The 19,753-nt window shown below is 38.6% G+C and overlaps 1 protein-coding gene across 2 annotated transcripts in view; it reads right to left on the reverse strand.

Moving 5' to 3' along the window:
* Window positions 1–19,753, reverse strand: part of LOC136864372 (dual serine/threonine and tyrosine protein kinase) — a 331,375-nt gene that overhangs the window by 76,986 nt on the left and 234,636 nt on the right. For both annotated transcript variants that reach the window (XM_067141287.2, XM_068226255.1), the window contains exons 10-11: window positions 15,192–15,375; window positions 9,435–9,591 (exon numbers count right to left, since the gene is read on the reverse strand). In XM_067141287.2, coding sequence (XP_066997388.2) covers window positions 9,435–9,591; window positions 15,192–15,375 — 341 coding nt within the window. The remainder of the gene's footprint in view (window positions 1–9,434; window positions 9,592–15,191; window positions 15,376–19,753) is intronic.

The raw sequence follows: 19,753 nt of genomic DNA on the forward strand, positions 1-19,753 counted from the left end.
CGGCTTTCACCGACCTCTTGCAGGGGTGGGGGTGGGGACTTGCCCCCCACCCCCTGCTGTCCCAGTATAGAACTGCCAGCCGGCACAGACTTCTTGGTGGTCGAAGGTTGGGTGAGCCCCCCTTCGAGCTTTTACTCTTTGCGACTCTGCTCTCAAGAGAAACAGCCGCCTTGGATGCAGTGATCTTGATGGGTAATGATGTCATGAATGACGAACCTGGGAGACTCTGAGCTATCATGCTGTAGTCAAGTGTACTGGCGGGTTTATTCATGGAATTAAACTTACGGCATGCTTCCTGGTAGGAAAGACCATCTAGGGTCTTGAATGCCCAACCGTAAAGCACACGTGCTGCTGTAGCAAGTAGCGAGCAAGAAACACGATACACAAAGGCGACGGACGATACGGTAAACTCGCGAAATAAAGCAACAATAAATACCATTGAAAATGAAAGTGGGTAAATTACACAAGCACATGAGAATTTATCCTTTATCCTACGGCAAGTGTATTGACCGTACTGGAGATTATATTAGTAAAAAATAGGAAGAATTAAAAATAAATTGGAAAATTGGAAGAAGAGTTAAAAAATGGAAAGTTTCTGGGTAAATCGGAAGGGTTGGCAAGTATGCTTATGCCTATTGACTCAAAAACATACTGATATGGAGGGAAAGATATAGGATATGGAGAGAGAGGCGGGAGCAGTGGCCCTCAGGACAAATGCCCAGAAAACAAAAGCAATGAGTATCAACGTGAAGAGCAAACGGAAATTAAACGGAAATTAAAGAAGTCAAAGAGTTTATATATCTTGGCAGTGTGGTTATGCAGGATGGAGGAGCAGCTGCTGATGTCAAAATGAGAACACACAAAGCAAATGCGGCATTCATGCAACTCTATCCGATATGGAGGGCCAGAGAAATATCAGTAGAAACCAAACTTCGCATTTTCCGAACAAATGTAAAAACAGTACTGTTATATGGTTGTGAAACCTGGAAAGTTACCTCAGAGATTACTCATGAACTACAGGTATTCATAAACAGATGCTTAAGGAGAATTTAACGTATTTTTTGGACAAAAGTAATTTCAAACGAAGATCTTTGGAAACCAACAGAAGAAGAGCCCATTGGCATACAAATAAAGCGGAGGAAGTGAAAATGGATCAGCCATACACTGCGGAAGCAGCAGGATGCAGTGGAGAGAAAGGCTCTGTTTTGGAACCCCCAAGGACAACGGAAGAGAGGTATACCCAGGAAGTCATGAAGACGCAGTGTTATGGAGGAGGCAAAACAAGAAGGGAAGACCTTTGGAGAACTCAAGACCCTGGCTCAGAATAGGATACGCTGGCTCTGCTTTGTCTAAGCCCTATGCTCTCCAAAAGAGTAAAAGGAAATAAGTAAGTCAAGATCGCACTTGAGCAACAGATCAGCTTGCACGCTAGTGCGCGTCTTTAGCAACAAACTACCGTTGCACATTTTCTTCAGGTCTTCCAGTTCGCTGTAGACACCTTCTATGTGCCTGCTAAACAAAAGAGACTTCACCAACTTGAAGTCATTCCCATCACTTCTGGTAGCAACCAGAAACCTAAAGAAGCTGGATCCCATTCCTTCACGCTGCGCTTGTTCCCAGGGGGTTGAACGCCTCAAGGAATCACAAGTTAAAGACTTCGGTGGGGGACCACCACCTTGGGCAGGCCGAAGACGTTTCGAAGGCATGTGCTGAAATCATCCTCCCCAAATGCCACCCACTCCAATGAGGGGTCTCTGTAGCTGAACCAAGCAGCGAAGGCAATACCCATCTGGTCGTAGCCGGTATTGCCCGGGGTCCGATGTTGGACGACGCCTAATATGGGATGACTGAGGCAATGAGCACTAGGACTCCCTTCCTCCAGTCACCTGCAATAACATGTACCCCATAGCGTGTACAGAGCACTAAATATAGAAAACAAATTTAAAAAACAATAATATGTCCTTCTGACATTCAGCTGTGCAGGGACATGTGTTGTCAGGTGGATACTACTGCAAGGGTATATGACGCTTCCACCCGCTGATTCCTGGGTGGTCACAGGTGGACTTTCGAGTGTAATCGCACACATAAGAAGCCCATCTCCAAGCAGCACACACATCAAGAATTTTGAATCCGTCTACAACTAAACCTCAAAAAACAATAAAAAATAAGGAGGGGACCATGGATACATGTCCCTTTTAGTCGCCCTCTAGGACAGGCAGGGATTACCTGTGAATATATTCAGCCCCTCCCATCCACAGGGGTCCAACACATTATACCAAACCGCAATCCATGTCCGCGCCTAGGTTGCCTCTTGCGACAGGCAGGGGATACCGCGGGTGTATTCTGCATCTGTATCCCCCACCCGCACGGGGTGTATGAACTGAAAATTGAGTTGAATTCTTTGTATGATGGTACTTATATCCCACAAACTAAAGATGTTACAGGCATGAAACTTGGTATTTGGGAAGTCCTTTGAAAATACAGGAACATGTATGTTTTTTTGGAAAGGCACTTAACGGGGGTGAAAAGAAATGAATAGAGTTGAAATTTTTTATGAAAATATATCTCAAAAACTGAAGATGTTTACACAGATGTGATAATTGGTATTTGGAATCTCCTTTAAAAATACAGAAACGTATATTTTTTGTTTTTGGAAAATCCACTTAGGTGGAGGGGCGGGGGAGGACTGATTAAAAGACTTGAATTCCTTTTATGGGGATATTAACACCTCAAAAACTGAACATGTTACAGACTTGGAAATAGGTATTTGGAATCTCCTTTAAAAATAAACTTTTTTTTTTTTTTCAACTTGAGAGAAGACTGATCATCTTAGCCCCAAAGCTACTAGCATGGTTTACAGAGTTTCTGGGGTAAATGAAACTCAATTTTTTGGCGAGTTTTTATACTTTAAGGGATTTTCTGATAATGTCTTACGAGGGAATGGTACGAAATCGGACAGTGACTTTTGATTTGATTTTTACTTATTCATGAAGGCCTTTTAAAGCTGAAACAAGTAGTGGAGGTATAATTTTTTGCTGGTTCTTTTTAAGGGGGCATTTGGGAGCTTCAAGTTGGCAGTGTGCGCCCTGAACTGTACTGTACATGCCAACGGCTATCTTGCCTCGCCTTCCCTCTCCACTCGTTCAGTTCTCCAATATCCCCCATCACATATGGCTGCCTTCAGTTGCAGACATGGGATGGCGGGTTAAGACTGACGTTAGTTGGGATATTTTATTTATGAAGATGAGTTCATTATGGAATAAACAAACAAAAATGGTTTACAAATCACTACTTAACATACAGATATCATACATAATACATAATAAAATATCATCTGCATCATCATGACATTCAAAGTGTTCAGTACCCATGTAGGCTTTGATACTTTCTTTTACCCTAATCCAAACTTTCCATTAATTTCTTGGAAAACGATCAGCAACAAATGTCCCATACCCCCCCCCCCGGATTTGGAAATGTGACATTGCATTGTGTGGGAGTGCGTAAAACTATTTTGGCAAACAAGCATAGCAAGAAAGTCTTTCACACCACGAAAATCATAACTTCTCTGCGTTGCCATTTTGATGATGATGATTGTTGTTTAAAGGGGCCTAACATCGAGGTCATCGGCCCCTAATGATACGAAATAAGATGAAATGTTATGAAAAATTAAAAGTCCAAAATCCTCCACTGACCAGAATTCAAAGCGTGAGGACGAAGAATCAATGGATGGTTATGAATTTAAAATGATCAGTGGAACCGACCCAGAATGCCTCACATGCACAGAAGCTGGCGTAGAACAATAGTATTACTGACCAAGGGACGGCTTCTATAGCACAATGCTGAATCGATTATGCTTGTAGTCGAAATGGGTCCAAAATACAGGTCATCGGCCCCTCATAATAGTACGTATCGCTAGGAAAGTAGAACCATGCTATTTGTCGGTATTAATCCAAAGTACCGTAGACTCGCGGTTAGTTTGTCCCTTAAAAGGGAAAAAAATTTTTTTTTCATTTATTGAAATGGATACCTTGTTATTGTGTTTATTAATCTATTAGTCACCCAAGTCCAGAATTTCAACTTCCTACATTAATTTTAACCCGTGCCGACGGGGCCTAAAAGTTTTAGAAAATAGCTGCTTACAGGGTCTCTTAAATGTAGTTGTAGATGATCACTCAAAACAATTATTTTAGACAAATATAAATGAAAACAGAAATTTATACGGTATAATGCTCTACTTGTAAGTAACAAAAAAGATACAATTTTGTAGTTATTCATTTGGATATTTCCTCTTCAAAGTCTCTTTTTTACAGTCTGGGTAAATTTTTCTATGTTCTTGCACACAATGTAATAAGAACTGCTTCTGTTCTTCATCTGCGGTAATCAAACCATGAAAGTCTGTCATTAGTTAAACAGCTCTTTCAGCTGTGTCATTAACTGCTTTTAAGGTAGAAACCTTCTTTTTTTAGCTTCCACAAATGCCACGCTGTCCTTCCATGAAGATACAGTTTCTTGAAGGAAACCACTGTCAAGTTTCAGTCGTGAAAATAAATCTTTACTCTTGACAGAAACAAAATCACTCAAAGATTTTCCTGAAACAAGATAAAAACTACTTGTAGTGCCTATAAATAAAACATATACGTTCTAAATTAAATACCAGAATAAACACTACTAGTCTACTACGTACCATATAGAGAGCCAGACATCTCTTCTTTCGATGGAACATATCTCTTTCCGGAATCACCAAAGCTTTCTTTTTGTAAGTTTTCTACAATGTTTCCTTTAGTCTGCTCATCAACTTCATTATAAAAAACTGAATGGATGGCTATTTCCTCTGACAAGTACCACAAATGTTGACTGAACTTGTTTAAAGCCACATTGGAAATCAACTTGTCAGCTTTCTCGTAATTTTTAAGGTCTTTAAAAAACAAAAATCTTGATTCGGCGCTTTTATTGCCAAACTACATCGAAGCCAGGGCTTCACCTAAACTGCCACAATGAATAAACAAACATCTTGTAAAGCTTGTTTGTCCTTAGTGCTCATTTTAAACTGGGACTTCAGCAAACACATTTTTAAGGAGTAAATAGCTCTTGCCATCCATCGTGCTTGATACATTGCACCAGGAGGTCTGATTTTTATTTTATTTTTAACGACTCCACCCAGAAAAACAATAGTGAGCTCAATGAGCTAACGATAATCATCTCGTACAGTCGATTTTGGCAGGTCATTGTTAAGAAACGTCGCCAATTCAATAATATTTGTCTCACAGAGATGTTGTTGGACAAAATCAATGCACGGTTCGATGGCACTAGAATTAATATCCTTCCAGTTGTCTCTAAACTTTCTGAACAGCGGAATATCAGGACTGCTAGTGATTTGTTGGATCTTTGATTCAAACACACTTTTGAGCACTAGTTCGTAAATATGATGGCGGCAAGGAAAGAGTAACAACTCTCTTTCTAGTTTTTGCTCTAAAAGCACACAAGCTCCGTTCAAGCATCCTGTATTAGATGCTGTTGTATCACAGCACATTATTTGTACGTTATCATCCAGGTTCCAGTTATGAAGGGCATTTGACACTGCTTTCGCTTGCTCTTTGCCGGAAGAGTTGTCCAACTTTGGCACAGCAAGAAGTTGTTCTTCCTCATCATATGAAATAATAATTGGTTCTTCTTTAGAACTTCTTACATCCAGAGCAGGTAACAATTCTCCATCCCAATGAACAGTAACTACTTTAGACACGTTATTCTGAAAATCGTATGTAATGGATCTCGCTCTTTCTTTTCTCATTTGTGTTCGAATGCGTTGAATAGAAGATTTGTTGATTGGGTAATTGTCGGGACTAAGACCAACTGCTTCTACTACAGACTGAATTATATAAACAGAATCTCTGATGCTTAGTTTACATCTGTCTAAAGTTGCAACTAACTTAGATGTGATAAAATCTTTTCTTTCTCTTCTTGTCGACGTAGCCAAAGAACTTACAGATTGAGATGTGGATGGCTGAGATTCTTCCGGGCTTTCTTCAGAGCTTGTGGATTGTTCTTCTATGTCTTCATGTGTAGCAGAAGTCTGTAAAGTTGCAGATTCCAATGAGTTCGCGGAAGACATTTGCTTTAGTCTCTTTATCTTCTGCGAGTTTTCTCAGGCTGGCCCTTTCTTCAATATCAGCCAAATTTTTGTTAACACCCGCTAGGCTCTCTTCGCTTTTGCAAAATTATTTTATCTTCTTCGATTTTTATTCTTTCAAGAGCATCAGCATGTGCAATATTGAATAAATTATCTAATTTTTTTTTTTTTTTTTTTTTTTTGCTATGGGCTTTACGTCACACCGACACAGATAGGTCTTATGGCGACGATGGGATAGGAAAGGCCTAGGAGTTGGAAGGAAGCGGCCGTGGCATTAATTAAGGTACAGCCCCAGCATTTGCCTGGTGTGAAAATGGGAAACCACGGAAAACCATTTTCAGGGCTGCCGATAGTGGGATTCGAACCTACTATCTCCCGGATGCAAGCTTCACAGCCGCGCGCCTCTACGCGCACGGCCAACTCGCCCGGTAATTATCTAATTCAAGTTGAAAATTCTCTTTGCGGCACCTATGTAAATCCTGAATCTTCTTGCTATTTTTTCGCAGTTCTCGCCAGACCTGATAAAGATCCACTAACTTCTTCAGACAATTAGGCACAGCTCAGGTAGGTATTCTAACCTTTTTCCAGAATATATTGCACTCCCAATTGACAAGATTTGCGCCTTCACTAACAGTCAAATTAACCTCACGTATGTTGAAAAATAGAACTGCGAGAACTTGACGATTAGATGGTAATTTTGGGCCTGTTATTTGGTGATTTACTTCACCAACCAAGAAAATGCTTCTTTTTTTTTTTTTTTTTTTTTTTTTTGCTCCTTAGTTCCACTGACATCTTTGAAATATAAAACAATCCGTGACAGCTACCCGATAAGCGAACACTACGTGACAATAACAATGAGAGTGCGCCACTATTGTGACGCAACTTGTATGGAGATGTTTGCACGCGAGTCGGCACGGGTTGCACTGTTCCAAATAAGGAAAAAATAATGTTTTCGGGTGTTTTAGGCCCAAATGAATAAAACAATAATCTATGCATTGCAAAATTAAAACTTTGAAAAATAAGGGACACCGTACTCGCAGTATTCCACACATTATGGTACTATTCACAGGTAGTGTAATGCTCACATATAACACACGCCTATGGTGTTTCACACATTGCGGCGCTATTTACAGGCAACGCAAACCTACAGAGGCAACGCAAACTTATGGCGTTTCTCACATAAGTGGACTAACCACAGGGACTCGAACTATCCCATGGTATTCCTCACATAGTGGGAACCAAGCACAGGCAAGGCAGAACCATGGTGTCGCTCATCACATGCTGTTGCTCATACAGGGGTACGAACCACAGGTACTGTAAGACCATCATCCTGATTCACACACTGTCGCTACTAATCACAAACCTAGGGCTTACCTAACATAGTGGTACTACGCGCAAGTAAATGCAACCCATGGTGTTCCCTGCATGATGGTACTAATTACAAGTAGTTTAATTTGATAGTCCCTTGTTCACCCCTTTTAGTCGCCTCTTACGACAGGCAGGGGATACCGCGTGCGTATTCTACATGTGCGTCCCCCACCCACAGGGGGTAAAGCGTCTGGTCTGCGAGAGGTATTTTATTTCCCTCAAGTCCGCCGGCAAGCCGGTTAGGACCCCCATCCACCACCTGGCTGCGCCACGTGGGAGTATCACCTCTTCCCCTGCTACGCCAGCATAGTAGGTTCGTGGCATTGCCATTTTGTGCTTAAATTGGGACTGGTCTGAATTCCAGATATTGGCATCTGGGATCACTTTCTCTTCTTAAAATTCATTAATGAATGTTACAAACTTTTTAGCCACTTCATGTTGTACTTCGTCTGTTTTAAACATTTTACTGACTAGTTTGATTACTTTTTGGAACCAAATTTTCAAACGCATTTTAAGATTTGTCAAGTAGGAGTCGCTCTGGAGAGAGTGTCTGGGGCAATACAACTCTCTACCCTCACCAATCCAACGCTTAATGTCCAATTTTTGTGACATATAAATAACGCATTGGAATTTAAGAGGACAAATTGGGGCAAATATTCATTTATAAGAAGAGGAGTTCAGGATTGGAATAATTTACGAAGGGAGATTTTCAATAAATTTCCAATTCTTTGCAATTATTTAAGAAAATAGGTAAAAAAACAGATAGGGAACCTGCCACTTGGGCAACAGCCCTAAACGCAGATCAGCAGTGATTGATTGATTGAACTCCCTTGATCGTGGACATCTCACAAAGCCTCTGCCTATTAGCTGAACTGAAAATCAGAAGCAGCTTTTAACAACCCAGTACTTGAGGTTTTTTTTTTTAATAACATTTCTGAACTGATATTGAAACCCATGGTTTTCATTTAAGGCATCAACCATAGAAACACTTTCAGTCATTACTGCGTAAGTTATATTTATTTAATGCAGCCATCTCCCCAATTCATATAACACCGCTCATAGGCAGAGAAGTTGGTACATGTTAAATTAGGTATAGACACAGCATCCATGCATGAAGAGAGTTTTTGATTAAGCAGTTAAATGGGCTCCTTACTGCATGTAACGGATCAACTAAGCACTGGACCATGTGAAATCTTTTCTTTCTGTCCAAACTTTCTTACTTCCTCCATCCCATAACCGTCTGGTATGCCGAAAAGGTACTGCAGTAATTCATGTTCTTTAGGCCAATTGATTGGTCAATTTCTACAGATCCTGAAGTAATGAAGTTGTATGACTCATTCCTTGGTTCATTTTCTTCCTACACACCGTCAAATTATGTGTACTGGATAATTATGGAGGACAGAAAATAAAAAAGCACACTGGATAATTATTTCAGGACAGAGGTAGTACTTGATATTATTTCTGTTGTGATAAAAGGTATATTTTTATTATGTCTCTCACCACAAACAACTCTGTAGTGTACTCGCATTTAGAACACTTGACTGCTGCAGAAAAGATAATGCTACTACTGGTACATGCACGGTAGTGTTATGCCAGGAGAGGAGAGTCCTCAGCTGGTGAAAAACTGAACCCAGTGATGCCCAATGGTGGTGGAGAAGAAGAATTATGACCCAACAACTGGAACCAAAAAAACCGTACTTTACAGTTCCAAGGCTGCAATAGAAGATATATCAGAAGTATGTTCTGCAGACTAACAGACTGATTTATGTTGTTGAAACCTGCAGTGCACAACACATTATAATACCTAAGAACCAGCATTAGGAGCTACACTGAGGTTCACTGAGCAGTTGAAGAGCCACAAGGAATAGAATTTAAAAATAAATATAAAAGAAATCTACTTAATAGAAACACTGTAGTTCACAAATTATACTAGTATTACCTGGTGTAATAGAATTCCATTGCGAGATCATTCCAATGCTTCTCATCGGGAGGTACTACAGACTTAACAGCACAGGGTCCTGTACCGCCCCAGCTTTCACAAGAGAACACCACACCATAATGGCCACGACCAATTTCTTTTCCTAAAATAGGAACACCTGAAAATAATTGGGATAGTTTTACATGTTAACTAATGATGATGATGGTTATCACTACTGTAGATTTGAAAAAAGATGGAACAAAGGATGGGATAACATTTTACAAATTTCAAGAAAATTATTAGAAATCGCCCAATTTTTCAATATACCATTAAGTTCTGAATTGGCAACATAATCTAATACATTGCCACAGAAAACTATCACGGTTCCAAAAGTCCAATGCTTCCAGTCATATCACAACCGGCATTCATCACAATAACATACCAGAATTTTATTGGAGTGACATCTTTACATTGTGTCATTCGATTTACAATGAAGAAATTACTAGAACATTTTCTAACTCACAAACAGTAAAGCAACAAAATCTATAAAAAGTGGACACCCATTCTATTGTAAAATCAATGTGTAGTTTTAGTATGTTCTTTATATGTATCTTTGTAATGACATTTCACTTTTTAAAGTGTATAGATCAATTTTGATTACAGCTGAAGATGGCCAAATAAGATACGGTGAAACATGTCCTAAAGTATTAAAGAACTTGTATTATAATCAACACAGTCAGTACTGAACAGGTGGGCCCATTAATAACATTATTTTATAAGAATTGAGTCTCTGTGCATTATATTGTCTATATGGAATCCACATGAAATTCATAAGTTGTAACCATCCAGTGTTGTAACTACATCTACAGTAAAACCTTGATGCATCGTTTTTCAAGGGGGAGGGGGGTAATTTACAATGGATGCGGGAAAACGATAAATGCGGGTGACATAAAAAATAGGGGGAAAGCAAAATAATACAATGTGGGTACTCTAGTTGGGCATTTTTCGTCATGTAAAAAATAATAACATCAATAATAATGATGTGTGGCCTCCGAAGCCAGGTGCAGATCTTTCAAGTTGCAGCGTGATAGGCGATCTATGCACTTATGAAAATGCGGCCCTACGTAAGATGAATCCTTATGAGTAAGTCTGTGCACACACAGAGCCCCCAAACCTTTGGAATTAACCATGGAAAAGTTAAAATCCCCGACCCGATTGAGACCCCTTGAACCGGAGGCCAACAAGCGCTAACCATTTAGCCATGGAGCCAAAGATGCTCATACTATATAATATCGGCACACTTTATCTTGGTGCATTTGTGTACGGGGGTGAGGAGTAAGGAGGGAGCTGCCCCGGTTCCGGTAGTGCTGCCAACTGAATGAAAATGAAATCTGAATTGAATCAAGAATATAATCGATCGATATTGCACCCGTCCACCTCCCGAGTCCCAGACTAGCATTTATCTCAGGGGTGTTGGTTCATTATTTAAGTCATCAAATATAAATATAGCGGCATAAATGAACACGGGAATGAACGGAGCAATTTAAAATTAAAATGGGGAAGGCTCGATTGTAAACTTGAATTTAAGGACTCCATGATAGGACTAGGAAGTGACTGTTAACTTTAAAAAGGGCATCATCTAACTACAATAAAAAGATTATGAGAATGGTTTCCTTTGAAATAATTTGCCAGAAGGAGCAGTTTATTACGCCATCCGACGTACGAAACTTTGATACATTTGGCAACGATATTTAAATTCCCACACATGTTACATAAACAAATCACTTGCTATACCGCAAGTGGTATCAATATCTTGCTGGGTTGCTTCTGAAAGAAATTACAATTGGAGTATAACTTATGGGTCGATTCCATTTGAATCGAACCGTTGTTCAAGGATATAGCTTCCTTCTATCGGGAGCCCGAGCATAACCCATGTTACGGTCGGCTTCTCGATTTAACTAAGATGATGTACCCCGGCTATATACATTTTTCCGAGACCGGTACTCGGACTGGGTAATGTTTCTCGTGAATTACGAAAAATGGATTACATGGACAGTTCCTATCTTACGATGTCCAGCTGATGCCATACCACTGAATTAGCATTTATATTTTATTTACATATGATCTGAAATGTTACAAAGTAGCCTCAGTAGACTACTGCCACAGATGAGATAACGAGAAGCGGTGGAAAATACCGAGACAATGACCTCCCCTCGCATCGCCAGCGAAGTAAACAAACACACCAAGTATTACTGTAACTCATCCCATGCGGAAACCGTACGATAACGAGGTAACAAATGACTATAATATTTATCATTCTTATTATTCAAACATACGAGTAGAGGGATGTTGTCACCAATTAATTAAATCCACTATCGTCAGAATATTATTTTATCCACGAAGTTATCATTGAAATTATTATTATTATTATTATTATTATTATTATTATTATTATTATTATTATTACTCAACGGTTCCTGGCACTGCCACGTTTGATTAATATCGTCATTATTATGCGGGACGCAAACACAGATGGTTATTACTGTTATTATTATTAGTATATCCCTCTTGTGGTTATTATTATTATTATTATTATTATTATTATTATTATTATTATTATTATTATTAATGAATAGGTGACTCCAGATATTATTATTATTATTATTATTAACGTCACTCAAGAGGTTATTATTATTTATGAACCGGTCACTTCCGCCAAAATATATTAAGATATCGGTCGCAATTATAATTATTTCACTGATCAACCAACGGCATCATTACTGTTATTATTATGACAATTATTATTAAGCTGACCGCGATGATTTAACATCGTCCTTACATTGTTATTGTTACTATTATTATCGGTTGCATATTATCATTTAGATTCCCGTTTAACATCTTTATCAACGCTCAATTAATTAAGGCGGTCCAATCCTTTATCTGCAATATTTATTATTATTATTATTATTATTATCACGACATCACGATTGTCATCACTCGTCATTACAATGATTACAATATACGATCATTTATGTGGACTCTGAACTCTCATTATCCTTACATCCGTAGTATCTCAACGAATAGCTGTACAGTCTATTTATTTCGTACATGCTGTCACGGGTCCGAATTCTACCCGCTACGTAACTCAGTATTTCTCTGTGACACTGCCCGTACATTTTACACTCATTTCAATATCCTAAGTGTCTCTCGTACGGAATTTATATCCCTTTCTATCTCAATATTCCTTGATTCATTTATTTCTCACAGAATTATCAACTGACTTATTTATTCACTTCTGACATCGTACGACCTTTTATTATCTGACTGCAGATTCTTTAACATTTTTCTATCTCATTTTGATCTACGCCTTAGTTCGTTCTCCACAAATAATCGTAACATCTTGAAATTATATTTACCAAAATTTGACAATCATGGTTTCGTAATATTAGTCCTACGTGTTCCGGCTAATGAATTGCAACTTTAAGACACGACATTTATACGTAAAAATATATTGGACCGTAATTTAAACCACACGTTCATTAACATGTACGGATTATTAGCACCGATCTACATTTCAATATTATTAATTTATCAAGTTAAATTACCACACTCTTTAATTCCGAATTAAAAACGACATCCCGTCATTAAATGATTTCCGACAAAATCAACACCTGATCACTTAAATTTTATTATTACGCACGGCTCACTAAAAATTCCGATATCACATGAATTATTATTATATCCACAAAAAAAAAAGTAAATTCTTCTTTAAAAAAAAGTAGTTTTATTTTTAGTTATTATTATTAATTTTTTAAAAAATTAATTTTCGCCTGTTAAACGGTAGTCCACTCTTAATATGTTTAACGCATAACCCTTTTTACAATTTCGATTTATTCTGGCACTAATCAATCCAGATATGATTTACTTGGAATATTATTATTATTTTCGCTTCTCCCAAATTTAACAACTTCACTTTGAAAATATGAACATACTAATCAACAACAAAACACAACTGGTATGACGAGGCTGGACTTTCCTTCAATGTCATTACATCGCTCGTTAAAATGACAAACAGAAAAGGACATATCGGGTCTATTTAACTATAATAACCAAAATCAAATGTAAAGAAAATTATTCTTGACTACAAAGAAAATATGAATGCATGCATGACTTAACGTACTACCCTATATCTACAAAATCTACATCTCCAACAAACTGAATACATAAAAAAAAAAAAACCAGATTATTTACATTGTTATAATATGAAGTTTCTAAACCGTTTTAATCTTAAGCCAATAACTGTGTCACATACACATTATATAACATTATATAACATTTCTCGATGCGAATCTTGTTCCTAGCATGAATTCTATAGTTTGGCTTTGCTGTGTAAACAACAACAGTACTAGTATGTAAAGCGTACGCCAGATGTCGCACAACGATGCTTCGATTCATAGTTTGTGTTTCAAAGGTTGCCAGTACGAATCTTGAAGATTGCAGAGGTCGACCGATTCAGCACTAGGGTGTAAATGCACCAAGATAAAGTGTGCCGATAATATACATAATGGTATCAGAATATTGCAACCATGATATAAGTGATGAAAATTAAAAGCGTTACTTTTACGTCATTCAGTTTCACTTTTCTTTACATCTCGTAATAACTGGAAACCTTTAAGGTCAGTTCTCTTATTGCAAATTAATGATATACGTAGATATTACGACTATAACATGTATTTTTGTAAAGATTTCATAGACCCTTCGCGAACGATAGGTTAGAGATCCCAAGCGGCACAGCTCAGACGATGTAACAGAAGTTAGAAATTCAACATGGCGCATCTCGGACGGTGTCACAGCGGGCTATGCGAGGCTGCTAACAGTTTCAATACCAGGCTAGTGAAAATAATATTAGTCTGACTTGGTTAGGTCCAGGTTGTAACAAGACAATTGGGCAGTGGACAATAAAGTTGTAAACAGGTCTCTACCATCCCACACACTCCACAATGTACGACACAATTAATAACCCTCTGACAAATTAAAACGTACCCAGCGCACGCCGTGACTATTTTAAATTGCGTGATTTTCTCATTTTGAACGAAGGTGGCAGCCCTAGCTAGCCAATAGTAACACACAAAATGGTGGCAGATTTGGATTTTACAGTGCCTCCATTTTAATTCTTGAAAATAAAAATACTTCTAGGGGTCGGTTAGTGGGTTGAAGAGAGGCGTTAGCACCAGGACGCTCATGGTGAGGTTGCATATGAATAACTTGCAAACAGCACTCCAGCCTACAAGATCCTTGCTCAAGACTAGCAACTCTGAATCGCTCGTACATTCTCGCGTAACAGGTTGCCGCTATTACATGCTGGAGTATTGAGCTGTCTCTTTATATTAATAAAAACTTTTGTGTATATTTTTCTTATGTATGATTGATCCATGCAGGGAGATTGTGGCCAAATACAAATATTTTTTTGACGATTGATGCGATAAAATGATAGTTCGAAGAACGATGAGTGTGAGCGAATTTAACATTGGTTTTTGAGACCGAATAAATTAAACAAGGAATACGGGAAAACTACAGTTCCAGGAACGATGCATCGACGGTCTACTGTACTAACATTTTTATCAACAAGACAGTCCTCACTAGCATTCCTATTTTCAATTTCTGCTAGTGTAATTATAAACTGAGGAATTGGAAATTCAGAAAAGAGATCTCTCTACCATGGAATTATTCACAGTTCTGCACCTCAACCGAAAGTTAAAGTAAGGTAATGTAACCTACCGTGTTGTATGACATCACACATAGAGGTGCTATCCAAAGCAAGACGTGCCAATTTGGGGGCATGATACTTTCTGATGGCAACACGTTGCTCTTCTGTTCTCTCCAAATGTCCAGAGTAGTGATTCTCCAGCACACGGAGAGCTGCTTGGAAAGCTTCGTGCGATGATTTTACACGTTCACGGAACTGAAATAATTAATAATAAATATTCAATACCATGGCAAGAAATATCAACTCGAAGATTCAGAAATACAAACATGCCGTATATGGTTCCTACTTCATTTGAAGACGAGAGAATCTCAGTCAGATAACACTAACTCCCAAGTCTCAATTGCTATGAAGTTTACAAGCTTGCAGTTTTACAAGTATGGACAATGGGGAAGGAGGATGTTCAGAGATAAGAACCATTGTATGCTACACAATATAATCATATCATCTAGATTCAAATGGTATGAGCACATGCAGAGGATGCAGGTAAACAGAATATCACGAAAAATGCACAACTTAAAACTTGAGGATAGTAAAACAAAGTGGGACTCAAAATGAGATACAAACACACAGTGAAGGCTTACAATGAACAAAGATGATAAATATGGGACACCATCAAAGCTGAGGAAAAAATATAAAGATCCAAATTGGTGAAGGAGCTTTATACACCAACCCATCGAATAGATGGAACAATATCAGGCAGATGGGTCAGTGGTTAAGTATTAAGGATGCAGTTAATAGGACATACAAGATATTAGCACGAGTGATTGTATAGCTGTAGAGTAGTCGAGCTTCATAACTTTCATATAAATGTCTTAGAGTAAAAACACACTGGAGTAGCACATCTTGTCGAGCATCTCGCCATGTACCTCACACCTTGCCTCAACACAACGTACTGATGCATTTCTCCTCACCACATTTCCCACCATTTGACACAGTAAGTAAAGGAATATTCAGTCAGTAAGTAAGCGAGTTCCTTTCCGAGAACAATACAAAGGGGACTGTACTGCCGTGTTATTGAGATGTTTATAGACTCTGACAGTGAGGTAGTGAATAGTATAGCATAGTGTTACTTTCCAGTACGAGAAGACAATATGACGTACCATCCACTCAATAAGGAACGAACTACACAGTGAGAAGTCTATAAATTGTGTCAGCAGCTTAAAATGTACCTGGATAGATTTTATGAATATTTAAGGATGTCTCAGTCAATGTTTTATTACATCTTGAAGCCAGTAGAACCTAGAATTCAAAACATGTGCACTAACAAACATAAGCAACCGATCATTGTTAAGAAAGGCTGGGTAGTTACGTTTTAGGAAATACAGTATATATTAACTAGCAAGATACCCGTGCTTCGCTACGGCTTTAAAATGAATGCTATTATTCGAAGTTTTACATTTTGGAGAGTCTACTGTCAGCTGAGCCTGTAAAATACGTCCTCAGTTCGTACGTCAAACGGTTTTGGGGGAAATGAAAATTTATCTTATAATCTACCCCTGATTTAACATCTACTACATAAAAGTGACCAACCTGTGAATTTTTTACGTCGAACAGTAATGGAGGAATGAATATTTCTTTTAAGGGTGAATGTTTTGAAATATTTATTAACATTTAGGATACAAAAGACAACCCTTCACAAAAAAAATATATATATATATGCTCGTGCCTGAAACGGTTTTGGAAGAATGGATATTGTGTTTTATAGAGTCAACTACCATCTAAACCTCTTAGGGGAGAAATGTTTTGAAGTATACAGTATTTTACACCTAGGACATAAAAGGAAACCCTTCTCATACAATTAAAACTTTGTACGCCAAACGGTTTTGGAGGGATGAATAATATAGTTTACACTTTACACTTTAGCAGTGGAACGTTTAAAATTATTTCCTATTTCACATCTATGATTTAAAATATATACCACTATTTGGAATTTTGTCTTCATGCGTTAAACCGTTTCACAGGAAGGAATTAATATATTTGTTTTCGGATCGTAACCCCCATTTAACTCTCTGAGGGGTTAAATTTGTTTCAAAACTTCTGTTATTTAACACCTAGGATATCATTTGACACTTTAACTTCGTAATTCTAACAGTTCAATATAAACGTATATTTCTATCATCACTCCTCATCCCCCAGTCAAAACCCCTTAGCGGTGAATTGTTTTAAGTCCACTTCTTACTTGTATCCTCATAAAAAGAATTCAACTCCTTTTACACCCCCTTAAGTTGATTCCCTCCCACCACCACCACCACAAAATAAGTGTTTCTTTATTTTTAAAGGAGATTCCAAATACCAATTTTCATGTCCGTTACATCCTTTGTTTTTGTGATATAAGTATCCACATACAAAGAATTCAACACCTTTCCTGTCTTTCTTACACCCTCTTTAAGTAGATTTTACGAAAACAAAAAAATACGTGTTCCTTTATTTTTAAAGGAGATTCCAATTATAGCAGAAGGAACTGCCTACTCCTTCATGGTGTCTGTGAGACCCCCAACAAGGACACGTACTCTGTGGCACTGGGTACATTAGAAAACAGTCTGGTGCAGTATTCGGGAGATTGTGGGTTCGAACCCCACTGTCGGCAGCCCTGAAGATGGTTTTCCGTGGTTTCCCATTTTCACACCAGGCAAATGCTGGGGCTGTACCTTAATTAAGGCCACGGCCGCTTCCTTCCTACTCCTAGCCCCTTCCTGCCCCATCGTCGCCATAAGACCTATCTGTGTCGGTGCAACGTAAAGCAAATAACAAAGAAAAACAGTCTGAACATCGAATTGTCTATAGACAGCATAGATCGATGTCATAGACTCGGCCGTATGAAGAGGACAGCAGCTGAGGTGGTGTCCGCAGGTAATAGGCCGATCATCATTAAATTCCTCAGGTACCATGAAAGAGACCGCATCTGGCGCGCCAAGTGAGCTCTTAAAGGTACCAAATTATTAATAACAGAATCTCTGACATCCACAAGGAAAGAAGTACTGCGTAAAGCTCGGGACTTCTGGGGTATGCGGCGAGTTTCAATGCAGGACGGCCGCATTATCGTTCATTTGGAAGACGGGAAAAAGCTCCACATTAGCTCACCTAATGAACTGAACTTACATATGAGGCAGTTAGGTGGATTATCGGAGTGATATGACAATTGTGATGTACCCAGTCAATGTTATTTTGTGTGTGTGTGTGTGTGTGTGTGTGCGCGCGCGCGTATGTGTGTGTGGTGCCTTAACCAGTCAGCAGTCCATTTCTTCAGGAAATCCAGGTAAGATATTCTTCATCTCAGTTCAAGTATGCCCATTAGTCAGGTAGCTACAGTATTTCCTCATGACAATGACCTCTCTACGAATAGCATACCCCTCACTCCTTCACAGAACATAGATGCCGGTAACCTTTTGAAACAAGAACTTTCACTATATCCTCATACACTCCAGTGTTGTCACTTGAACAGCCTAAGCTTGCCCGCACACATTGACGAAATTCAGGCTATATTTAACAAAAATAGCGTCCATTTGATAGGTATTAGTGAAAGCTGGTCAACACCATCAATTCCAAACAACATGGTTCGTCTTGACGGCTATAATCTCTACCGCCATGATCGTACAAATAAGAGGGGTGGAGGTAGTGTTCTCTACTGTAGAGATGACATGAAGAGACGTGTCATTTGCTCCTCATTGACCGGTGAAATGCCGAGGACAGAGTTTATGTTCATTGAAGTAGTTGCAAGTGGACAGAAAATACTTATTGGAGTGGTTTACCAACCACCTTAAGTATCTTACTTGACTGAGTTTGAAACGCAGCTACTTAACTTGCTACCAGCCTATCAACATATCATTATATTAGGCGACTTCAATACAAATCTACTTACGAAGAAATACGATACCAAGAAACTAGAAGACTTGTTTTCCTCATGTGACTTGACTATCCTTCCCTCTGACCCTACAAACCATGTACGTACTGCCAACAACATTTCCCACACCTTAATAGATCTCAAAGTAACAAACTACCCTCAAAAAATGGTAACCCAAGGACAAATTTCAGTACCTGCCGTGTCCACCCACGATCTTATATTTCGCGTTCCAAAATATAAACCTAGGTATATAACGTGCAGGAATATGAAAGATATCGACATTTATGAATCAAGACACGATGCCTACAATCTTCCCTGGAATAGCATTTTAATTCTGACAGACATTGATGAAAAAATAAATACATTTAATTCGTTAATACACAATCTATACAACAAACATGCACCGAAAAGACAGATTAGAATATCCCGCAAACTTAATTCATGGCTAATCCCTGCAGTTAAAAATATGTCGTCTCAATGTGATGCTCTTTACGACATAACAAACGTACTCAGGACCCAAATGACTATGAACAGTATAGAATAATTAGGAATAAAACTAAACAAATCATCCGTAATCTTAAATTTAAATATGTTCGCGAATCAGTAAGTAACCTAAATACGGCTAGTGCCTGGAGACATCTCCGAGCCATGGGCATAGGAAAAACACATGAACAGCTTCAGGTACCTGACATTCCACTCGATGATTTAAATGAGTATTTCACGGAAGAGAGA

This window comes from Anabrus simplex, chromosome 2, assembly GCF_040414725.1.
Source record: "Anabrus simplex isolate iqAnaSimp1 chromosome 2, ASM4041472v1, whole genome shotgun sequence".
In the NCBI taxonomy this organism is placed as follows: Eukaryota; Metazoa; Arthropoda; class Insecta; order Orthoptera; family Tettigoniidae; genus Anabrus; species Anabrus simplex.